At 37.3% G+C, this 21,767-nt stretch overlaps 1 protein-coding gene across 3 annotated transcripts in view; it reads left to right on the top strand.

Annotated features, from left to right (window-relative positions):
* The window catches only part of PHIP (pleckstrin homology domain interacting protein), a 115,636-nt gene that overhangs the window by 63,696 nt on the left and 30,173 nt on the right, over positions 1 to 21,767 (top strand). For all 3 annotated transcript variants that reach the window (XM_035571354.2, XM_035571353.2, XM_035571352.2), the window contains 8 exons: positions 4,548 to 4,773; positions 7,719 to 7,856; positions 8,892 to 9,075; positions 10,034 to 10,157; positions 16,585 to 16,725; positions 17,543 to 17,619; positions 18,324 to 18,555; positions 20,589 to 20,708. In XM_035571354.2, the coding sequence (XP_035427247.1) occupies positions 4,548 to 4,773; positions 7,719 to 7,856; positions 8,892 to 9,075; positions 10,034 to 10,157; positions 16,585 to 16,725; positions 17,543 to 17,619; positions 18,324 to 18,555; positions 20,589 to 20,708 (1,242 nt within the window). The remainder of the gene's footprint in view (positions 1 to 4,547; positions 4,774 to 7,718; positions 7,857 to 8,891; positions 9,076 to 10,033; positions 10,158 to 16,584; positions 16,726 to 17,542; positions 17,620 to 18,323; positions 18,556 to 20,588; positions 20,709 to 21,767) is intronic.

Genomic DNA, 21,767 nt, shown 5'->3' with positions numbered 1-21,767 from the left:
GTGTTCTACTATTGCTGTGTAGTTAAAATATTACATCTTTATTCTTAAGTCATAATCAACATGGTCTATTCTAAGTATGGGTGTCTTGTCACAGACTGTCACGACAGTGAAGATTTGTAGTGTTTAGTTTAGGTTTGTTTTTTTTTTTTTTCCCCTGTTGATGAGCATGCCCTTTGAACTGTACCAGTTACACAGTTTGCAGTGCCTACGAGGTCCTTACTTCTTTTACCACCCAGGAAAGAGGTGATATGTCTCTCCTCTCCCTCTAAAACTTAAGCAAACATACCTACTCTAGGATTCTCATATCTGCATTTTCATATCTGGTACTTGAAGGTTGTTGATGAAGTGCTGGCTTCTGGATCTTGCCTCCTCCTGCTTGTGGATCTTTTGACTCAGACTGGCCTTGAAATCACTGTGGCAAACATCAGTGTGGAGGGGCCTGAAGGAGGGAGAGCAAAAGCAGTTTTAATCTTTGTCATGTAAACCACTCTATTTCTTTCTGTAGTGTTCCAGCTCTTGTTTTGATGCCCATTACAGCAGCATTTTATACTAGGATTTTTTTTGTCATGTTTCTCAACTATAACTTGAAGTACTTGGCTGCTGTTGCTATCCCTCAGCTATTACTACAGTTAATTCACCTGAGCATTTTCCCTTTCGTTCCAAAGACAGTGAACAGGAGCAAAGATACCACAAGCAAGGAAAACGGGCGCTATTAGATCAGTTTCAAGGTCCTTCCATCTTTCAGTGTTCTTACTCTTCTAAACTTTAAAGCATGTTGTGATGGAAAGGGTTTTCTTACTATATTGATGTACTGTTTGAGGTTTCTTTTTCTCTCCAACCATTGGTTTCTTTTTCTCTCCAGTCATTTTGAAAGTGCATAGTCCTCTGCAACTCATAAATGCTGAAAATGAAATTGAAACCAAGAGCCAGTTTATCTTTGCTGTGATGGACCAGGGTTCTCCTTTATGTAGCCATCTGAAAACTTTGCTTGTGAGGGATTAGACCTGTTTGAATAAAACCAGTTGGTTTTCACTTCTTGAACACAACAGACCCTTTGTTTTGTTCTCTTGGGATTTTATCTGCAGTCTCTAAAAAAAAAAAAAAAAGGATTTTTTTTTTCAGTTATTGGATGATTTACAATGATTCTCTCCAGTTACTACTGTGCCAATCCCATCTTGACCACAGAAAAAATTGGAACAAAGAGGATTTACCTCTCAGTCCTAAATCTCATCTTAGAAGTTACAGACCTCTTCCTTGTCTGATTCCATCTCTTCTTTCATTTTTGTCTGACCTGCCGTGTAGAAAAGGTAACTACAGGTGGGTAGGTGCTGGAGATTTGGTGCTCTGTTTTCTGATGTCCCACCCTCAGCTCCTTGTTCATTTGTTTCCAGACATCTTGTGAGAATACGTTCTGCTAGGTTGTGCGTTTTTTGGCTTTAAAGTGGTTTCCATGCATCTCGGGGAATGAGCTTTACAAGAGAAAGGAGTATGATAACCAATCCTGTACTCTTGTATTTGTGAAGTGTGCTCAGAGCAATGATTCTAGCTGAGACGACGTTAGTTTTGTTGAGAGAACAGGCTCTTGATTTTCCCTGTAAACATTTTTTCATGTTGGGTTCAAATAGTATCTGGCTTATAGTTGATTGGAACCACTGTCCAGGTTTCCCCTTCCCCTTCCCTTTTTTCCCCCCTTCTTCTGGTATGATCTTGGCTGTGATGGTGTTGGGGTGATGGTGTTTCTTTTTCTCTTTTTTGATGGTACATGTTTTTGTGGAGTAATTCTTTGTGGTCGAAAAAGGACTATGCTTGTTGTTTGCTTTGAGCTCCTTCAGTATTTGACTCAATTAAGGGAATTGTATGTGAGCCAGTCTTAACTGAGATTTCTGACTGGGTGAAGATCATCAGAGGTGAGTTGAGCTCACTGTCAACAGGCCACACGCACTTCAGAAGTCCATGCGTAGATGGAAGCTTGTCCAAAAATGCATAACTGACCTAAAGATACGTACCTTTATGTTGATTCTAAATATTGCATTGGACTGTATCTCTGAGCCTTCTAAGGCTTTAGTACCTATAGACTACACAAACCACAGTTCCCTGTTTCAAGTTCACTGCTCTTGTGTGGTGCATTGGTGCAGTAGTGGGGAAAAATACTCTTTGCACTTATGTAGGTGTGCCTGGTTGGAGAAACTGGCGATTATGAATGTGTAGTGTTGTTACTGAAGGACGGTCTGTTGGTAGAGCTCTGACCTTGTGGAAGGTTTTCCCATAACAGCAAAGTTGGGTTTGTAAAGTCAAATGTACAGAGGACTCGTGTCCCAGTGGTAGTTTATCTTCTTTTTTGTAGTGGATTTGCTCTCTGATAGTATATCAAGAAACACATCTGTTTGTTAGTACTTCTAACTGTCTGCTTAACGTATGAGCAAATGAATATAGCCATTTAAGATTCTCTAAATCATGTAATTCTTCTGATTTTTCTGTGGACCTGGAGTAGCCTGAGGGATGAGATCTTTCCTGAGGTTCCAGTAGGGACTTCTACCTGACAGTAGTGGAGTTCTACCTAACAGTTGGAGTTCTACCTGACAGTTGGTCTGAGCCTGGGTTCTCCATGAAATGCCATTCTTATCTCATGGAATAAAAAAATAGTTGTTTACTCTCTCTACCATACCAGTGCAGAGTATACAGGAAAAATAATTGCAAAGAATTCCATCTTGATCTTGCACCAGAGACTATTGTGCTAGGAGAGGAAGAAGTTTCAGATCTCCTCTTTGATACAAAGTTTTGTAAGCACAGGATGTAGACAGCACTATACACATAAATCACAGCATGTTAAAACTCACAGTCTGTGCAATTATGCTGTTGGATTCTCTTCTTTCTCAGTATGGGAAGTACTTAATAGGAAAATGTGCACTGAGTGGAAGTAACAGATATTCTACCATTACATTTCTGGGCAAAAACCTCAAAAAGGACTTGTATCTTTATCATATTGAGCTAGCTGTTTGAGCTGAAGGAACAGAGGTGGTAAGCAGGCTTTGACTGTCACTCAGACACATGAAAATGTTTGCATCTTTCTCATTCAGCCTTTGTTAACTGAGAATCTGGCAACAGTACGTCTTCCACTCAGGACTTCCTATTGCAGTAAGATGTCACTTTGTGCACATGCGCTTTGTAAGGGTAACCCTGAAGTAAATTTTTTTGCTACTGCATCTTTCCGTGCATCTTCCCAATTTTCTTCCTGGTGGAACTTTTTAGAATTTGTGTGGGATCCAGATCCAAAGATTCCTATGACTTTATTTATTAATTTATTAATTCACATCATGTCGGTGCACATAGGCACTTTCTGATTTTGTAACTGACATGTTTGTGGAAATCATTCTTTCCTGGTCTTCTCACATCCTGGACAAGCAGACTTAATGTCATTGAGAGTCTAGACCTCTGAGCGTGATTTAAATGTTATAACCTCTGCCAGACTGATTTCTACATATCAAGTTACAGGAAATTGTGTTACGAATTGGTCATGATAGAGCATGCTCTTCAGACAAGGCCGTATATTCTACTAGAACTGGGGCATTCCTCTGACTGTGCTAAAATACCTGTCTCTTAACAGCTAGGACAAGATTTTTTTTTTGATATCTCTCTGCCTTGGGTCATTTGTTCAATCGTGTTTATTCTGCACTGGAAATCTAATTTGAGTGAACGATGATTTCATGGCTTTATTTTTACTTGTTTAAAGTTAAACTGAGTATGTGAACTGCCAAGGGGTTTTGCTTGCCAGTAAGTAGTGTTGGGATCTGTAGTACATGTTGCAGTTGGTCTTCTGTTCTCTTTCTCTTTTCTCCTTGTGGTTCAATGTCTTTCTGATTGCACAATGTTGAGATGTGTGTGCCAGCAAGGGATAGTGCCATAAGCCTTTTTACATGCAATTTGGACAAAAGAATTCCTCAGTCTTCACTGTCAATGGAAAGCCACCTAGAATAAATTGCAAGCAGGTGGACTGAAAATAAATAATTTTGAGCTTGAAGAATTCAACTTTAGTTCAGCTTTATTTTCTCTATGGGGACATTTTCACATATCTAGCTTTATAATAAGAATATACATGTTTGGCTTTTGGTGCTAAAATATTTGGCAGTCACGCAATGTGATAAATATTTTCCTTTTTCTCTTCTTCCTACACCATAGCTCATAAGTCTGTGACACATTTTTCATTATCAGATGTATATACATCAATATATGTAACCTATTTAATATATCTATGCTATGTTCTGCCAAATGTCTACAAGTAGTTATATATTGCCCCCTTCCTCTGCTCTTTAAATGCTCCCCACCCTCAAACCTGTGGGTTATTCTCCTTGTGAGAATATAGAAAATGCATACTAGAGGGAAAAAAGTAATTTACTTTTCCCCTTGAAAGTGAGATGAACAGATCAGTTTGTAACCTTGTTTATGCAAAAGTGACCATCAATAACATTGTTAAAAATACTTTTGGCAGTTATCTTCTGTATGGTTTTTAATAGGTTCTTTAAAAAATTACAAAATGACTTTGTTTACAGATAGCAGATCAGATGTTCTTTCATAGTGATTATCGGCCCCTTATCCGTGACGCCAACAACTTCGTCCTGGATGAACAGACACAGCAGGCTCCACACCTTATGCCTCCCCCATTTTTGGTTGATGTGGATGGCAACCCTCATCCTGCAAGGTATCAAAGGCTAGTTCCTGGTCGTGAGAACTGCAGGGAGGAACAACTTATTCCTCAGATGGGAGTGACATCTTCAGGTATGGAAAACTTCAGTTCGGTACACCGTAGCCTATGCAGTTGCCTACAGGTGCTCTACATTCTCCCTCTCACTCTGTTCTTTTTCTTCATTATTGGGACTAGTCATTCACATAACATTGACAAGCTTGACACTGATTGCTTGTGATAGACTATTTTACTTACAGTGTTGTCATCCATCAAGTCAGTCCTAGCTGATGGTACAACATAAGTTAGCTTGGAGCTCGTTTCATTATTGAAACAGTAGATGATGTTGAGTGAGCTTACAATTGATCTCCTTGGGGTAAGACTTCCTACTTCAAAAAGCCTAGGAAATAGACTGATCTTCCACAGATCAGTTGGAATGGATAATACCTACAAGAAGAGAAAAACAAGAGGACACCTGAAACATGCAAAATTTTCTTCTTCTGTAGATGAAGACAGTCATTCAATATAAGGTTTGGTTTGAGAGCTCTCAAAGCTTGATGAGAATGCAAAAATGTAGGACATTCCTCTAAAGTCATATTCTCCATGTGTACTATGTGTGAGGAACATGCATACTATGGGCCAGTGGCTATTGGAAACTGCTTAAATATGGTCCACATGAGTGGGGATATAAAAAACAATGCCTACTTATTACATTTTACTAGTTCAATATCAGTATGAATGAGCAAACAGCAACTGGTGACAGTAGCTGTAAATGTTTTCAAGATAGGCATTGTTTAATATTTGGATATCCTTGAAAACATAGGAAAGCTTTGTGCACCTGTAAATAGTGGCTTATGTATATTGAAGTCTGTGGTATGTCAGATGTTCCAGGAAAGTTAACTGTCAGTGTTGTTCCCAGAAGAGATGTTTATCCTCATTTGTAGACCTGAGGGTGACAAGTCACTGAATATTTACTTACATAATCATTTTTAAGGAGCATTTCAACATGTCCTCCAAAGTTATAGAAAGAAAGGCTACCTGAGAAGCATTTATAAGAAGGAAAAAAGCCTTTCTGGTGAACATATGCCATGTTTTCTCTCTTAAATTTTCAGCTAATGCCTTTGAAGCAAAATTAGAGTTCCAAGAAATGATTTTACCTCATTGCTACAGTTGCAGCATAGAGCCATGACATTCTTCAGTCCTCCAAATCTGAAAATGTCCTGGGCATGTTCTCCAATATAATATCTTGAAACAAGTCAGACCGTGTACACAGACTCAACAGTATTAAATTTAATGGTGACACATGAGTGCCAGATGATACCCATAGCATTTTGTTTAATAGCAGGAAGCCATCAGCAGGGCTGACAGAGAGATGGAGAGACAAAGGGTGTTTGTCTACATCTTTACAGTTTAGCAACAGTATATGCAGTCTTATACAGAGCTAAACTGTGCTGGTGTATGTCATATATTCCCCTCCACTAACGAAGGTTCTTGCTCTCAGAGACTTTATTGTGGGATTTGATGGATCTCCCTCAGAGCACTGGCAATTTATGTCTTGTCAAGAAGTTTTCTGTAGGGGCCTAGAAGAGTAGGGGGAATTCAGATAATCTTGCTCAATTTACTCCTTAGATGTTACCTGAAGATCTTTTAAACCAAATATGTAGGAAAAAAATCAAGTTTACACCAGTGTCTTTACTATTTGATCTGTTTGAACTTTGAATTTGTGAAGGCAACATTTCAGAAGCTAGATACTTAAAAAACCATTCCTTTTGTCTAGGTGGTAGTTTCTTTAAGATCATTCTTGGGTTATTTATAGTATTTCCTATTATTTTTGTGAGACAGTATGTCTGCTCATAAGATCACCAAATAAATCTGACTGCCTTACTATACAAGTCAGAAAACACCCAGCTGTGGTTGTACCAGAGTTCTTTCATTGATTTCAAGGTTCTGCTGCTTTGGGGCAGTTGACTTCAACTAAATTAACTTTGAAACTCTGAGAGCATTTAAATATTTACATTCTGTCTGCATAACATCATCCTTTAAGAAATGGCTGCTTCCTTCTAGCCATAATCAAAGGTGTTTATTTCACAGCACAATTGCTGTAGTATCTTGTTCTTGATCTTGCAAAGTTTATACCATATCTCTTTGGAATGATACTGGGAAAATAATTTCTGTAGCTTGTTTCTTTGAACATTGTCGTCCCTCATTACAAGGTTTTTGGAAGTTCTGCTTCTATTAACAAGAGTTTCCTTCCACTCCACTCCACCATGTATTTTGTAATGAGGTATCTGACTTTCTTTTCAAATCAGTGCTGTAATCCTTGCCTTTTTCTCCCATAACTTTTTTTTGTGAATATAAAAAGAGGTTTTGCATTGTTTATGCTTACATGCTATCTCAAAAGATAGTTTGCTGCACTGAAACAGTACTGTCAGCTTGTAATCCTTTCTTTTAGAACTATTTCCAGTATTTTACTCAAGAGACCTGCCTTAAAGGAGGTTTCCTGGATTGTTCTATGTACCAAAGAAAATCAGTATTACTTACCTGTGTCATCATTCTGCCTCCATGGAACTCAGTCAAGCATTCTGACTGCTTGCAGTTCTCTAGTATAGATAATACTGTTGTAATTCAGTTAGACCGTCTTGATGTAGTTCTTTCATTTAAATTTTTACCAAAGTGTTTTATGGTGCATTTGAGGCAGACAAAGAGCACATTTGGATAATTTACATTGACTGAGTTGACAACAGTTGTATTAAGCTTCTGTATCTTGTTTGCACTTGATAAAATTTAAGCCTTTATCAGTAGTTATGTGCGATCATCTTCACCCTGCTCCAGGAAACTTAACGCTCTTGATATTAAGAAAAAGTTGTCCAATTTTATAAACAAGAACAAACACACAAAAAAGATGTTAAAAATATGCTTTAGCTAGTACTTAAGCATGTGATTATATATTCTACTTGCAAATTGACAAGCTAACATAAGTGAACAGTTTGTGATAGAAGGTTCTTCAACATTTTTGTGTTATTGTCTTGTGTCTTTACAGGATTGAATCAAGTTCTTAGTCAACAAGCAAATCAAGAAGTTAGTCCGTTGGATAGCATGATTCAAAGACTTCAGCAAGAGCAGGATCAGAGACGTTCTGGGGAGGCAGGAACTAGTAGTACCAGCCGGATAAGCAGAGGTAAATTACGTAAGGAGAGGGTGTTCTGTTTTTTCAACAGAACCAGCTGACAATTGCAAAATGTAAATCACATATTATTGTGCATGACTTTGTTCAACTACTAGAAAGTAGGTACAGGATGACAGAAAATCATTCAGTTTTCCCATTTATTATTTTTTCTTCTGCAAAATCTCAGAATTATAAACATTACAAATTTATCTTTCTTAAAGTTATTGTATGCTCGCTCAAGGAACTTGCAGTAACTGTGTTCCCTTAGGCTTAACCACTCTGCTGCTTAATCTGGAATTGGTCATCTGTTTGAGGGAAACCTGAATTGTCTCAAATAAGAAAATAGGGAGAAAAAGGGACAGATCAACTTGTTTCTCAGTACAGCTATTCCATGCTTTAATATCTTGCAGTAGATTACGGGGTAGTCTTCAATGCTTTCAAAAAAAAAAATATCATGGTTGGGAATCTATCCAAGTAAGTAAGAATAATGTGTGTGAAAAGTGTGAAAAAATGTTGAAATCTTTGCTATAACTGTAGATGTTTGGAGGAACTTGGATGTTTTGTTGTTGTGGTTGGTTGGTTGTTTCTAGTACTTCTCAATGTTGTGGCTTTGGGTTTTTTTGAAGGTAGAAGATAGTTTGAGGAGTATGTGAATGGAGTGAGATAGCCCACAGTTCTATAAAATGGGTCCAGAGTGCATTAGCACTGGTCAGCTTCTTGTAAACATTTTCAAAAGCATTTTTAAACAGCAGTGAACCAATGAGATATTTGCTTCACTTGAGTGTTGATGCATCTGCTCCTTTTATTTATATATATATATATATATATATATATATATATCTTTTAATGGTGTACTGCAGCCCTATACATATTCCAGTGTGCACATTTTAGAAGTTATAGGAAATGCTGAAATAGTTAATTTAACATTTGCCTTCTTCTGAAGTAATATGGTAGGTTAAATACTTCTTTTTTCTTTCAAGTTTTTCTTTTTAATTGTTGCCCGTAAAATTTCCATTTGAGTACAGCTATCACTTCTTGACATTTTAGGATCTGTAAGTTCTACCTCTGAAGTTCATTCACCCCCAAATATAGGATTAAGACGTAGTGGACAAATTGAAGGTGTGCGTCAGATGCACAGTAATGCACCAAGAAGTGAAATAGCCACTGAACGGGACCTTGTCGCTTGGAGTCGAAGGGTTGTAGTGCCTGAACTATCTTCTGGTGTGGCCAGGTAAACATAGGCCCAGTTTGCAGTGAATTTTAATTTGGTGAATTTTGTTAAATTGAACGGTTTTGAAAGTCACGTTGTCACAGCATTATTTGTGTGGTATTTACCTGTTCTCTGGTCTCATAATTCTTACAAAATCTGTTTGCACGTCACTTGTAAAACCATCGATTTACACAAGTCATGCAAATAAAAAATAACCATTTAATAAATGACAGAGTAATTTAACTTGTATATGCAGTGGAATCTAATTGCCTAAATGTTTTCGGATTTGTGGCTTAAGGTTATGGTATGTTTTAACTGCATTTGTTTCTGACATTTTAAACCGGAACACTGACACATGGCATTAAGTGCCAGAGATGAATTTTGATTTTTCAAACCTGAAATAACTTTATTTTGTTCAGTAACATTGTCTTGTGATGAATACTTATATCAATAAGGCAAAAAAACCCTACTAGTTATACTCAGACTGCTCTAGCTTTTTGAAACAAGATTGAAATTCTTAAATAACCAAGGGTTTTTGTGAATGCTTAAAATTTTTGAAATCTTTTTAAGAGAGGACAGTTACTGTCCTAAGACACAATGCTGGTGTATAAACATGCAGATTTTCTTTAGATTTAAAGTTGGTATCTTGTAAATGAACAAGAAAGAGTACTTTTCAATTATGTTTTAGATACTCTGTGAATATTTCTCAAGAAAATTGCTTTCGAATTTAGAGTCATGGCTTTGGGAATAGTTAAGTCAGATGTCCTTTGAACAGAACACAACCATGTATTCAATCCTTGCCACTTGAAATCTTTCTTTGTTCAGAAAGGGTATTTGAAGCCAAATTCTGTCTCTAAAGAAAGAAACTACTGTTCAAAGCACGTCATAACCATTGAACATTTATTCTGTGATTTGTAAGAGATTCTGTCAGTGGTAGTGTTTTTGCTTTAAAGTTAACATCTTAATTTTCTATTTTCAGTAGGCAGGAAGAATGGAGAACAGCAAAGGGAGAAGAAGAAGTAAGGGTGTATCGATCAGAAGAGAAAAGAAAACATGTAATGAGTCACATTCAGAGAGAGAACAAAATACCTACTTTCTCTAAGGTAAATAGTCATTTGTACTGTATCACAGTAAGAAGCATAAAAATAAATTGAATTTCTTAGGCCACGTGAATTTATATTACTCTTCTCAGTTTTGAATTTGAAAAACGGGTACAGGAATTTGTTTACCTCTCCAGATTGAGGACACATGTTTATACTGATGTTTCACTATGTTCTAAATAAATTGGGATTGCTCTTAGAAGCCCCTGAAGTGGGGACCCTGTAAATCTAGCTTTGGGAACAAGTTTTGCTGTAGGCTGGCTGTCACTGTTGATCACTACATCCTAATGCTGTTATCTACTGTTCGACATGCTGTTCTGTAGAAAGGTTCAATTAAAACTTAAGTCATAGTTCTTTAATTCATTTAAATACTTTTCCCATTACAAATAAAGATGTAGGTATTTATTTTTATGGGATTTTCTAAGTCATGTTTTTTGCTGGATCTGGAGGGCATTTTTCAAAAAAGAGGAAAACAGGATAGATAAAATAGATAGAAGGGAATGCATTGTACTAAAAATGAAACTGTCATCGTAACTGACTTGATGTTTTCATATAACGTATTAAAAATTAATCTTACATCATTATACTGGTAAGAAAATAGGAAGGATATACATTCCATATTTACAAAAATCTTTTTATGTCTTGTTTATTAAAACAAATTTTTATCTATGCATCACATGCATATCTGTGCTTTTCTAGCCAAATAACGAGCCAGATTGTGTAATTTAAGAAGTAAATGTTAAACAACTTTGAAAGGAGAACCCATGCTTTGGCTTTTGTAGTACACTTACTCAAGATGAGACTTTTCAACCCTTAATTAGAACCTTAGTAAAATTTGTGCCTCCAAGAATGCCTGCATGTTGTCTATTGAAAAGTAAAAATCACAGGATTCAAGGTGAAAAATGTTAAGACATTTTTAATTTTTAAAATTAAAAACAAGTGCCCTAGATTTGAATGATTTTAAATATGAAAATATTTTTATTTAAATAAATATAGCTTGTTTTATTTATCTGCCAGTTTTTGTACACAGAAGTGTGAAGCTCTTTGTCCTATATTGTTTTGGACATGGCCGTGGCAGAGTCAATGGGTGGGTTACCAGGGTACCATAAACATGGTAACTCTTTCTTTCTCTCAGGAATAATAGAAGAGGGCCCTCACAAATTCAGATTTTAAGAAAGTTGTTTGTTGAATTGAAGGGATGTATTTTGGTGTTGAATTACAGACTTTCTTCAGTGTATTTAAACAATTGCATTGCTCAAGAGTTTTCCCCTTTTCTCTAGCTACAGCTCAATTAAAAAATCCTTCCTGCTCTGTGAATTCCTACCAGCTTACCCTTAAATTTCTCATTGGGTTATAGTTCTCCTAAAATATCACTGGGACATAAAAATAGCAGAGTAGACTAGTTGGTCCAGCATTTCAATTTCAGCAATTGCTTTTATTACATCTTTGAAACAAAACAAACTTAATGTGGATGTTCTTTTAAAGAACTTTCCTCAGATAAATTTTTTTTTTAGTCTCCTAAATTTAAAGGCAGCACTGAACTCTTTGGACTCCCATATTTTCTTTGTGGATCTTTGTACCCTTAAAATCCTAAAGAGTGGAAGCTAGCATAGGAAAACCTTTCTTCATTTTCTTATGTTGACCCAGAGAAGAGTGTGCCCTTCGTTTATCTCTGATCTGAAAGATCTCTCATCTGGATTCTATGCCCTGAACATAAGGTTAAGATAACTTGGTAACAAATCCTTCAGTGGCTTCCCACCTTTGTTCTGAGGAAATAGAAAACAGTCAAGGTCTCTGCACTCAAGTGTGTGAATACATTTTCCATACAGTAAGTGTTGGTGAATTCAGTAACTAAAGATGTTTAAATAAATCCTTCTTAAACCATAAAGATATGTGATAGCATCGTCAAAGAGAAAACTCATACTCTTAATTTGTTTATTCTTTCTTAAAGCTCTCTTTTTGGAGGACTTGGGTTGGTGAGAAGCTTACTAATAATTAAAATTCCTTGAGATAAGTCCTAGAGGGATTTGGAAATGAGTACGTATCAAATGATATCATAGAAACATAGAATGGTTTGGGTTGGAAGGAACCTTAAAGACCATCCAGTTCCAGCCCCCTGCCATGGGCAGGGACACCTCCCACCAGACCAGGTTGCCCACAGCCCCATCCAGCCTGGCCTTGAACACCTCCAGGGATGGGGCATCCACAGCTTCTCTGGGCATCCTGCTCCAGTGCATCACCACCCTCAAAGTGAAGAATTTATTCTGTATATCTAATCTAAACCTACCCTCTTTTATTTTAAATCCATTCCCATTTCTCCTATCCCTACACTCCCTGACAAAGAGTCCCTCCCCAGCCTTTCTGTAGGCCCCTTTTAGGTACTGGAAGGCCGCTGTAAAGTCTTTCCAGAGCCTTCTCTTCTCCAGGCTGAACAACCCTAGGTCTTTCAGCCTGTCTTCATAGGAGAGGTGCTCCAGCCCCATGATCATCCTCATGGCCCTCCTCTGGACTCATTCTAATTCTTTGATGTCCTTCTTGTGCTGGGGGCCCTAGAGCTGAACGCAGCACTCCACGTGGGGTCTCACGAGAGCAGAGTAGAGGGGGAGAATCACCTCCCTCACCCTGCTGGCCACGCTACCTTTGATGCAGCCCAGGATACAGTTGGCTTTCTGGGCTGCAAGCGTACATTGCCAGCTCATGTTGAGCTTCTCGTGAACCAGCACCCGCAGGTTCTTCGCCTCAGGACAGCTTTCAATCCGTTCTCCACCCAGCCTATATTTGTGCTTGGATTGCCCCAGCCCAGTTGCCGATGGCCTCCAGAGGGCCCTGCCAACCTCACTCGTTCTGGGATTCTGTGAAATAAAAACTGCTTTATGCACTAACAGCTTGGGGGTATTTTATTTGTCATCAAGGGGAGAACTCAGTCAGTGAAGAATGTTAAGATAAAGTTTTATATTGACAACTTCAGTAATGAAAACGTATCTCTCCAGAAAAATAAGAATGGACATTCATTACAAATGTAAGTTCCAGAGAACTGGTTCTGGTTGGGTAGAAGCATTTAAATAGCCTATCTAGTCAGTAATTATAACAATTACATAGACAATTTGGCAAACTGATGTTTCTCATCATAATGTTTCGATCACAATGTTGGGAAAATCATATACAGACCCCCAAAAACACCAGAATTTCCTTTCTTTGTCTCAAAGAGGCTGTGAGCATCTGTTGATGTTGAGGTTCTGTTACTGGACACGTTTGTGACTCTTGCCATTTGACTTGCTAGTAAAGGCTAATTCCTGTTGTCTTGAGGAAAGAGGAACAACTCTCAGAGAGTAGATCTTGCTGGTGAAGAAATGCTATGAAATTTTTCTAGCTTTAGCTTCTCAAAATTACTGTAACCCTGTATAAAATCACAGCAAATCTGTGCTTCCTGGTAGACTCAAGAGTCTTAAGGACAGTAGAATTCAGTTCTCTGATGTGGAAGTTGTTCAGACACCAGTGAGTTTCCAGGGTATCAACTGATCCTTCATAAATGGTGTTAACAAGTCCCTCAGCTCCGTCCAGATGACACATTTGTCCCTTTCAAATACAGGGAATACCATTACTTGTATTTCACAGAAAAACTGTTTTGACAGGAGCTGTAATTTCTAATGTACCTATAGATGTGCTCTAATATTGAATGGAAGCCTTGGATATGGTACAAGGTACTTGTCAGCAAGTATGACTTCATCAAAGTACACAGAGAGAGAGAAAGTGATGATTGAGCCTCAAATCATAGGTAATCTTGGCTTTATTTTCAAACTTCCCGTTAGAGTTAAGAGTGCAATTTCAAGCTCTTTCTTCAGGGTATATACTGAAAAAAGAAACCTGTCAGTTGTGTTTCCTCAGTCATTGTTGCAGAGTTTGGTGATGGATTCCATTTTGCCAGAAAAGCTTATAATACCTCCTCTTTCCAGTCAAACCTTCATACTCTATCCTACTGCCACTCAACTACCACTGAATAAATGAGAATCTGCCTGACCTACAGCTTCTAATCATGTTTTGGTAAAGCTGTGTTGAGTAGGAGTGATGTTAAGTTACATTTTTTGGCAAGATGCGAAAGATATATACCTTTTGGTCCCTTTCCTGGTCCCTGCTTGAGCAGGGCAGCTGCACAAGATCAGCTCCAGAGGTGCCTTCCAACCTCAACCTTTCAGTGATTGTGTCATGAATACCAATGTTTTTAAAATTCTTTTTTTGATACTGTATCTTTCCCAAAGCAGTCTGTTAGGCTTTGGCATCACCACAATGCAATATGTATACAGTGATGTTACTTGCTTTGATAGGCACTTCCATGCGGGAGTGATTTATTTATTTTTTGTGAACCTCTGAACTGCCAAAAGAGAAGAACTCTTTCCAAAACCAAACAGCAGTGCAAAGCACCTCAGTTTTTCGGGGAATCCATAGTTCCAGTGTAAGTAGTGTAAAGCTATATTTATAATAACCATTTGAGAAACCTTACTTCTGAGTAGAAGTGTGGGTGTACAACTTTAGAGGCTTTATTTCTAGAAAGAAGACAAAAATAGTGTAGTTGTAATGTAACTTCTGCAAAATGCATCCTTGCTATTATAAACAGTACTGGACTGGTTGGTTTCATTGGGTTTATGTGATCCCATTTGTGTTGTCTGTGCTTCCTCACGCAGCGTTTCATGATGCTAGGAGCTGCATGGGCTTTATAAAAAAGCAGTGATTCCCAGCGAGCATTCTATGAAAGTAGCAGAAGCAAGTTGTTGTAATGTTGGCTTTTGTGTCCTGTCTGCTTCAGCAACCGATCTTGAGAGCTTGACAAGAAGTGAGCAGCCCCAGAAGGCTGGGGGGCAGAACATACTGTGTGGTGGGCTCAGCAGCTAGTCTTAGGGCTGCCTTAAAGCTGTTCTGAGTAAGGTCAAAGCAGCTTGAGGAGATCTGCAATGTGCTGCCAGTTTGAATCCAGAAGAAGGAATGCCCCAGGTTTCAAAAGTGTGGGCAATCTTGAAATGCTGATTACTTGAGCAATCCTGATAGAAGTGTCTTCCAGTAGCTGTGCTGTCAGCTTTTCAGGAAGAGGACACTGGTGACTTCCCCAGTTTTCACTGGACAGAACAAAAGAAATAGAGATTTCACTTTTGAGAGCATAGAGCAGTGCGTGTTGGTCCTATGCGCTTTGGTGAAAACTGTAGTGTAATTGCACAGATCTATCCAGGTGAAGAAGCGCAGTCATTCCTGAAAAAGGCATGCATCTTTCAATGTGGAGAGTGGGAGAAGAGCTGTAACCGTCAGTCTTCTGCATTCAGCTTAGGAAAACCAAATCTTAGACACAGCTGCTTAGCCAAGCTTTACTACAGTTTTCAACAGAAAGTAGTTTTTTTTTTTGGTGAGAAATTTTAACATTATGTAGCAACTTTCATCATTTGGGACAGGAAAGATCTCACTGCTCCAGAAGAAAAAATGTAAGAGGAGTAGGTACAAGCAACTTATCCTACTAGAATGCTCAGATAATACCAGCACCTTTCTGTGGTCTGTTCCAGTTCTTTTTGCTTCATCTCTGGTGTTGTTTATTTAAACATATCAGCACTTAATAGATATCTGAGATTTCCCTTCCGGAAGAATTAGAGCACTGGGGAAGGATACCACCTTGTGTGGCATCTAGGAAAGTGTACAGAAGCTATTTCAGTGGGATTGATCAAGTCCAAAATTCAAGTACACATGCCAAAAAAATTAAACAGAACTATTGAAATTGAGATCATAGTGCTTAAATTTTTGTAAGGGTGGGGGACTAATACAGGATTACATTCAAGTATTTAGAGCAAGTGTTTGTGTTACATATTCTAAGCTTTGTAAGAATTCAGATTCTTTACAACTGACTTGCATTCAGTTGAACTCTTCTGTGCATCATCTTACCATTTAAAGGCCATTTCTTGTCATACAGGGACGACTAAGGGATGCATTACTGTATGGTCTCTCTCTTCTAACAGATCTGACCCTTCAGGTGCAATATAACACATGCTAGAGCTCTCTGTAGGAGTCCCCTTTCTGCTGGGCATTTTCATTAGTGTAATTTTGAGCTGTTATAAACTCTTAGCAGCCTATCGGTTAACTCTCTGTGTACCTTGTTGAGAATGATGAGTATTAATGATTAAGATACAAATTTGTTATTGATATTTGGGAATAAATTTTAATTTGCCCAGAATATACTGAACTACTTGGTGCTTATATTCAGATATTCATGCATGTGTTTTATTCATCAGCTTTAGTTGTGGATGTGTGACTTGTTTTGATTTTTCTAATGTTGAAACTTGCATCCTTTTGCTACTGCAAAAGTTTCTTCCTCCAGTACTACTGCTAAATAAAATTCTATGTATTAGTAAAAAAGTATACTCAAAAATGATCTGTATTGATTTTCATGTCTTCACAGAACCATTCTCATGATCATTTACTAGACACTAGTGACTCAAGAAAACAGCAAGCTAACCAGCACAACTACCGTACAAGATATGCATTAGAAGAAACTGCACGACCTCCTGAAGAGTTAGAAAATGGACACAGTTCCTCAGATGTAAGATCCTTAGTCGTAAGGCGGTCTTATAAATTCCATTTCTATTTGTTAAGCTTCTGCTTCAGCTAATTAAACTTAGTTCTTAGTTGAAACTCAGGTTACATTTTCATTGTGGGCTTTCTTTCATCTCTTTAAAAGTAGATGTTGGCTCATGTTTCAAAACCTGTTGCATGTGTTTAGTTTTGCCTAAAAAAAAAAAATCAGCAAATGGGATTTTGCAAAAGCATTTTGCAAAGTCAATGTGTGTGGTGTTAAATCTTTCCTAGATATGTGAGCCTAATCAGTATGGCCTGTATAGTCTGTCAGCATGGTCACCTGCTCTAGGTGGCCCTGCTTGAGCAGGGTGGTTGGACAAGATGACCTCCAGAGGTCCCTTCCAGCCTGTGCTTCTGTGAGGTAGCTACAGTGGAGAAATGAGTATTTAAGGTTTGTCCTAATTTTCATTTGATAGTAATTGAAAAGATGGAGAAGTACCACATTTAAAAAGTTTGGAAATCATTTTTCAAAAGGTAAGCTAGCCTTTTTAAATGGAGATTGAGAAGCACTTATGGTTCCATTGCCTATATCTTCAAAAATGTTGCTCTCCATTGTGCATCTCTCCAGGCATAGATACTTTATTTCTTTTCATTTAGTCTGTTAAAGTAAAGTGAATATCTGCAAATTAAAATGTCTTTTAACAATGTAAAACTTTTCTAATGCTCTGTGTTTATAAGATATGTAAAGCCTAGAAGAGTCTTAATCAATTCTGAATTCTGAAGAAAACGCATTGTCTTTCCCTCTCCCTACCCTTTCCCTCTCCTTCCCACTCCTTTTTTAGGAAGGAGAAGTAGTTGTTGCCAGTGGTGGAACATCAGAAGATGATGAAAGAGCATGGCACAGCGATGGCAGTTCTAGGTAAGTGACAATATACCTTACAAAGTCCTGCTTATAAATTTTAAATATTCTTGTCTTCTCTGTAAACAGTTAAGTAATAACTAAAACATGTACATTTAGAAGATGACAGAGAACTTAAAACTTTCAGGATTTCGATTTCATCTGTATTATTGACTAACTAAAATTCAGGAAATGTTTCACCCTTGTTTGCCAGCCGCAGAAGTACTTCGCATTGGTTTTGCAGGAAGGTTGTGCTTTGCAGGCACGTTTCAGGCCTGTAATAGTAGATTCCTGTGACTTCCTCTACTGGCCCTTGGTTTGAAATTAAAGCAAAGATTGAAGTAATTTCAACCCATTCTTTGTTTCTTCCTGAGCAGATATTTTTTGTTAATATTTGTTCAAAGTTCTTCAAAGACGGAAGTCATGAGAACAATATCCAGGCTTTAAAATGTATCATCTTGAACTGACCAAGTGAATTTAAGATTTATTAGTTATACTAAAAGATGCTTCTTACAAGATTGAATGATTTCAAGGCTTTTGTTTTACTACCATTTAACTTGTAGTTAGAATATAGGTTTTTAGGAAGCGTTTTTAAACAAATTATAGTTATCTAGACTGTTAACTCTAATCTTGGATTGGATCATATTATATAAACTTATGTACTCTGAATAGCTTTTTAACTTCTGCTTTTTAATATCTTTTTATCTTTTGCATGTCATACATAGTGACTACTCTAGTGATTATTCTGACTGGACAGCAGATGCAGGAATCAATCTGCAGCCACCAAAGAAAATACCTAAACTTAAAACAAAGAAAGCAGAAAGTAGTTCAGAAGATGAGGAAGGACCTGAAAAACAAAAGAAGCAAATTAAAAAGGAAAGGAAGAAAGGCAGTGAGGAGAAAGATGGACCATCAACGTCACCAAAGAAGAGGAAACCCAAAGAGAGAAAACAAAAGGTTAGATGCACTTCGTATATTAAAGGATGTTCACTCTTACTGTCTTAGACAAAGTTAGATGACTGATTTGGTTATGTATGCAACTTAATATTGTGTAATTTGAAAACGTGTCTTTTACTAGTCTTTAGTGACTCTTGTAAGTCAGATGATAGATTCTTGTACTTAAATGCTTTCTAAATATGAGACATTTCACTTACGGGACATTTTTGATGTCCTTAATGCCATGTTATCTCAGACCAGATATTCCTTTTATAGGGATATACTGAGTATTGGTGTAACATGTGCCTGTTTTTTTTTCAGCTGTACTTGACAGTCTCCTCACTTTATTACAACTTCTTTTTAAGACTGAGCAATCATGTCTTTTTTTTTTTTTGTCAATTCCATCATGTGTGATATTTGCACAAGAGTACAGGGTTTTTTTCTTTGGTAGGGCAGACTCAAACATGCTTACTCTGACAGGGAGAGAGTTTGGAGAGAGATGATATAAAAAGCTTTTATAAGCCTGTAAATGGTTTAGAAACAAATATATACGGAATGATTTCCTTCCTTATTTTGTTGCAGTGAAACCTCCAACAACAGGCATGAAACTCAAAAAAGATCGTTTCCCCATTCTACTCCTACCCCCCAAAACCAAACCTGAAACCAAACTTGAGTATAGAATCTGGTTATGGAGCTGATTAGTAAGGGATTTAGTAGAGTTTCAGAAATTACTAGACAAATTCATGGGGATTAGTCTCTTCCTTATTCAGTGTGATTATTAACTGTGGTGGCCTGAGTTCAGGCTCGGCTTTGAGGAGGTTGTAAACTGCTGATTAATGTGTGAAATTATAACAAGGGAGGAATTTGTTTAAAGATTGTTTCTTATTTCCTTCCCATAATTCACCAATGAGCTGGACAGAATTAGCTCTGACATTACATCATTTTTTCACAAGACAGACCTGTTTGAACCTGAAAATCCATAACGCGTTTTTTATTAGTGATTTATTACACTGGAAAGGTTCTGTTTTGATTTTTTGTTGTTGTTTTTAGTTGTGTGTACGCTTTTTCCTGCGATAAATTCCAGTGTTGCGCTCAAAGCAGGTCCCATCCTGGTGAAACCATGTTTGAATTTGTGCCCTGGAATGACATCTGGAGTATTATATTTGCAGTCTGGTGGTGCAGGGTCTTCTGTCAGTGGCCATGTAGCTTTCTGTACACGTACAAGGTTCTGTTAAGAATTCTAAAGCAACCTTGCTTGGATGGTTGTGCAGAAACCTTTATTTACCTAATCCATGTCATTTCCACATGCTTTACCTCTGTGTACACTCATTAATCTATTTCTCCCCATTTTACAGAGTTCCTTAATGGGAGGAAACTGTATAGTTGTAGTGTCTTGTGGGCCAAGGCAACCATGTGATTATCTCACTAGTTAGACTCTTTTTCAGCCTAAGACACATTATCTCACTAGTTAGATCAAGCTTGATCAAAAATAGTTTTCAGTCCTCCTGAGATGCCTGATTGTTTGCTGCCTGTTATCTTTGAGGGATGGAGGTTTGAAACATACCTTTAATAAGGAGAAGGAATGGGAAAGGTAACTGTAGAACCTGTTCTCTGCTTACTGAATCTTGTTGCTAAATACACATTTGTGATTATGGCTTCTGAATACAAAAAGGTTAAAAGTGAAGGCATGCATGCAATTTTTTAGATCATATTTAACAATTTTTGTTGTAGTCTTTCAATATTTTGTCTAATTGGTTAAAAAGAATGATGTATTTCAGTTTTATTTTTCTGGGCATGAGTTATAATTCTTAAATTCAATCTTAAATGCAAAAGATTGATATTTAAAAACAACTTAGTTCTTTAGATTGTTTTTTTTTTTGGTCTTGATGTTTTTACTGTAAGCTGTAATTAAGATTTATTTTCACACTTTCCTTTTTACTTTAAATATATTAAAGGAATGGCAGTCAATTTTTTAAAAAGCAGTTCCCAAAACACAGGAATTCCCCAAATGTTATTTTTTTCTCATAGTAATCTTCTGTGTGTATTTTCTTTAGAGGCTGGCTGTAGGAGTTCTGGCAGAAAATGGTTTGACACTGGAAGAATGGCTGCCTTCAGCATGGATTACAGACACTGTTCCTCGTCGATGTCCATTTGTACCGCAGATGGGGGATGAGGTATTGTAGTTTTTCCACTGTGTTCTTCCTTCTTTCAGCTTGTTTTTGTCTTTTTTTTTGTCTTTGTCTTTGCATTTTTTTCCAGAAATTTAGTACCACTTATTATTGGAATATTTTGGATTTTCTTCAAAACATTCTTTGATCAGGATGAAGTTTGCATTTGCTTCAAATAGTCTTTCCCATACTTAAAAAATGTTCTGCACACAATGGTGCTTTGACCTTTGTCTTCCGTGCTGTTACAGTAACATTCCTCCTTGTACTATATTCAGTGTGTGACTTGGGGCACACTTATACAAGCTGAGATGCTTTATCTAGTACAACTAGGCCTTTGTGGTAGAGCATCTTGTACCTTGAAGAATACGTATGAGAAATTAAATACAAATTTAAGTATTGTTTGGAAAACTTCTGTTTGGGACTTGAAGTAAAAACTGGGAATGAAACCTTTTTAAAGAAGAGAGGAAGAAAAAGGTGATGGTGGTGTTTTTCAAAAACTTCATTTAATCTGAAAACAATCTGTGATGCTGTTCTTTTTCACATACGTGGCTAATGCCAGAAAACTTCTGCTAGTCTCTTAAGTCAGAAAACCACAAGAATAATTTTGTATATATACATTTTACATGAACTAAACTAAAAACATTTTGTAAACATGGCTCAGATGTCTCAGAATATAATATCAAAAGGACACTCACCAATTTCTACTTTGGAATATATGAAATGTGAACAGTATGGTGAATTTCATGAATAAGTATTATGAAGTAGAAAATAATATTGAACACCAGAGCCTGTGCATGCATGTTTCCTAAATTCCCGCAGATTAAAATAAGAGGAAATAGCTGGCTTATTCTGTAATGTGTAGTCTGTTGGCTCTTTGGGGAGCAGTGTGTTTCTGAGGTACTAAACAGAGTTCTTGTGTAGGTCAGATCTTTAGAACATAGTTGGAGAAATACTTGACTTGGTGGCAAAGTTGATTAATTTTGCTCCTGAGCTGCAGCCATTTGTTGGTATCACCTTAGAAACTGAATGGAGAGCAGTGGTTGCATGTACAAGAAGTTTTGCTTT

This window comes from Cygnus atratus, chromosome 3 (assembly GCF_013377495.2).
Source record: "Cygnus atratus isolate AKBS03 ecotype Queensland, Australia chromosome 3, CAtr_DNAZoo_HiC_assembly, whole genome shotgun sequence".
Classification (NCBI taxonomy): domain Eukaryota; kingdom Metazoa; phylum Chordata; class Aves; order Anseriformes; family Anatidae; genus Cygnus; species Cygnus atratus.
Note: the sequence above shows the minus strand (reverse complement) of the source record. Positions and strands in the feature narration are given on the sequence as shown.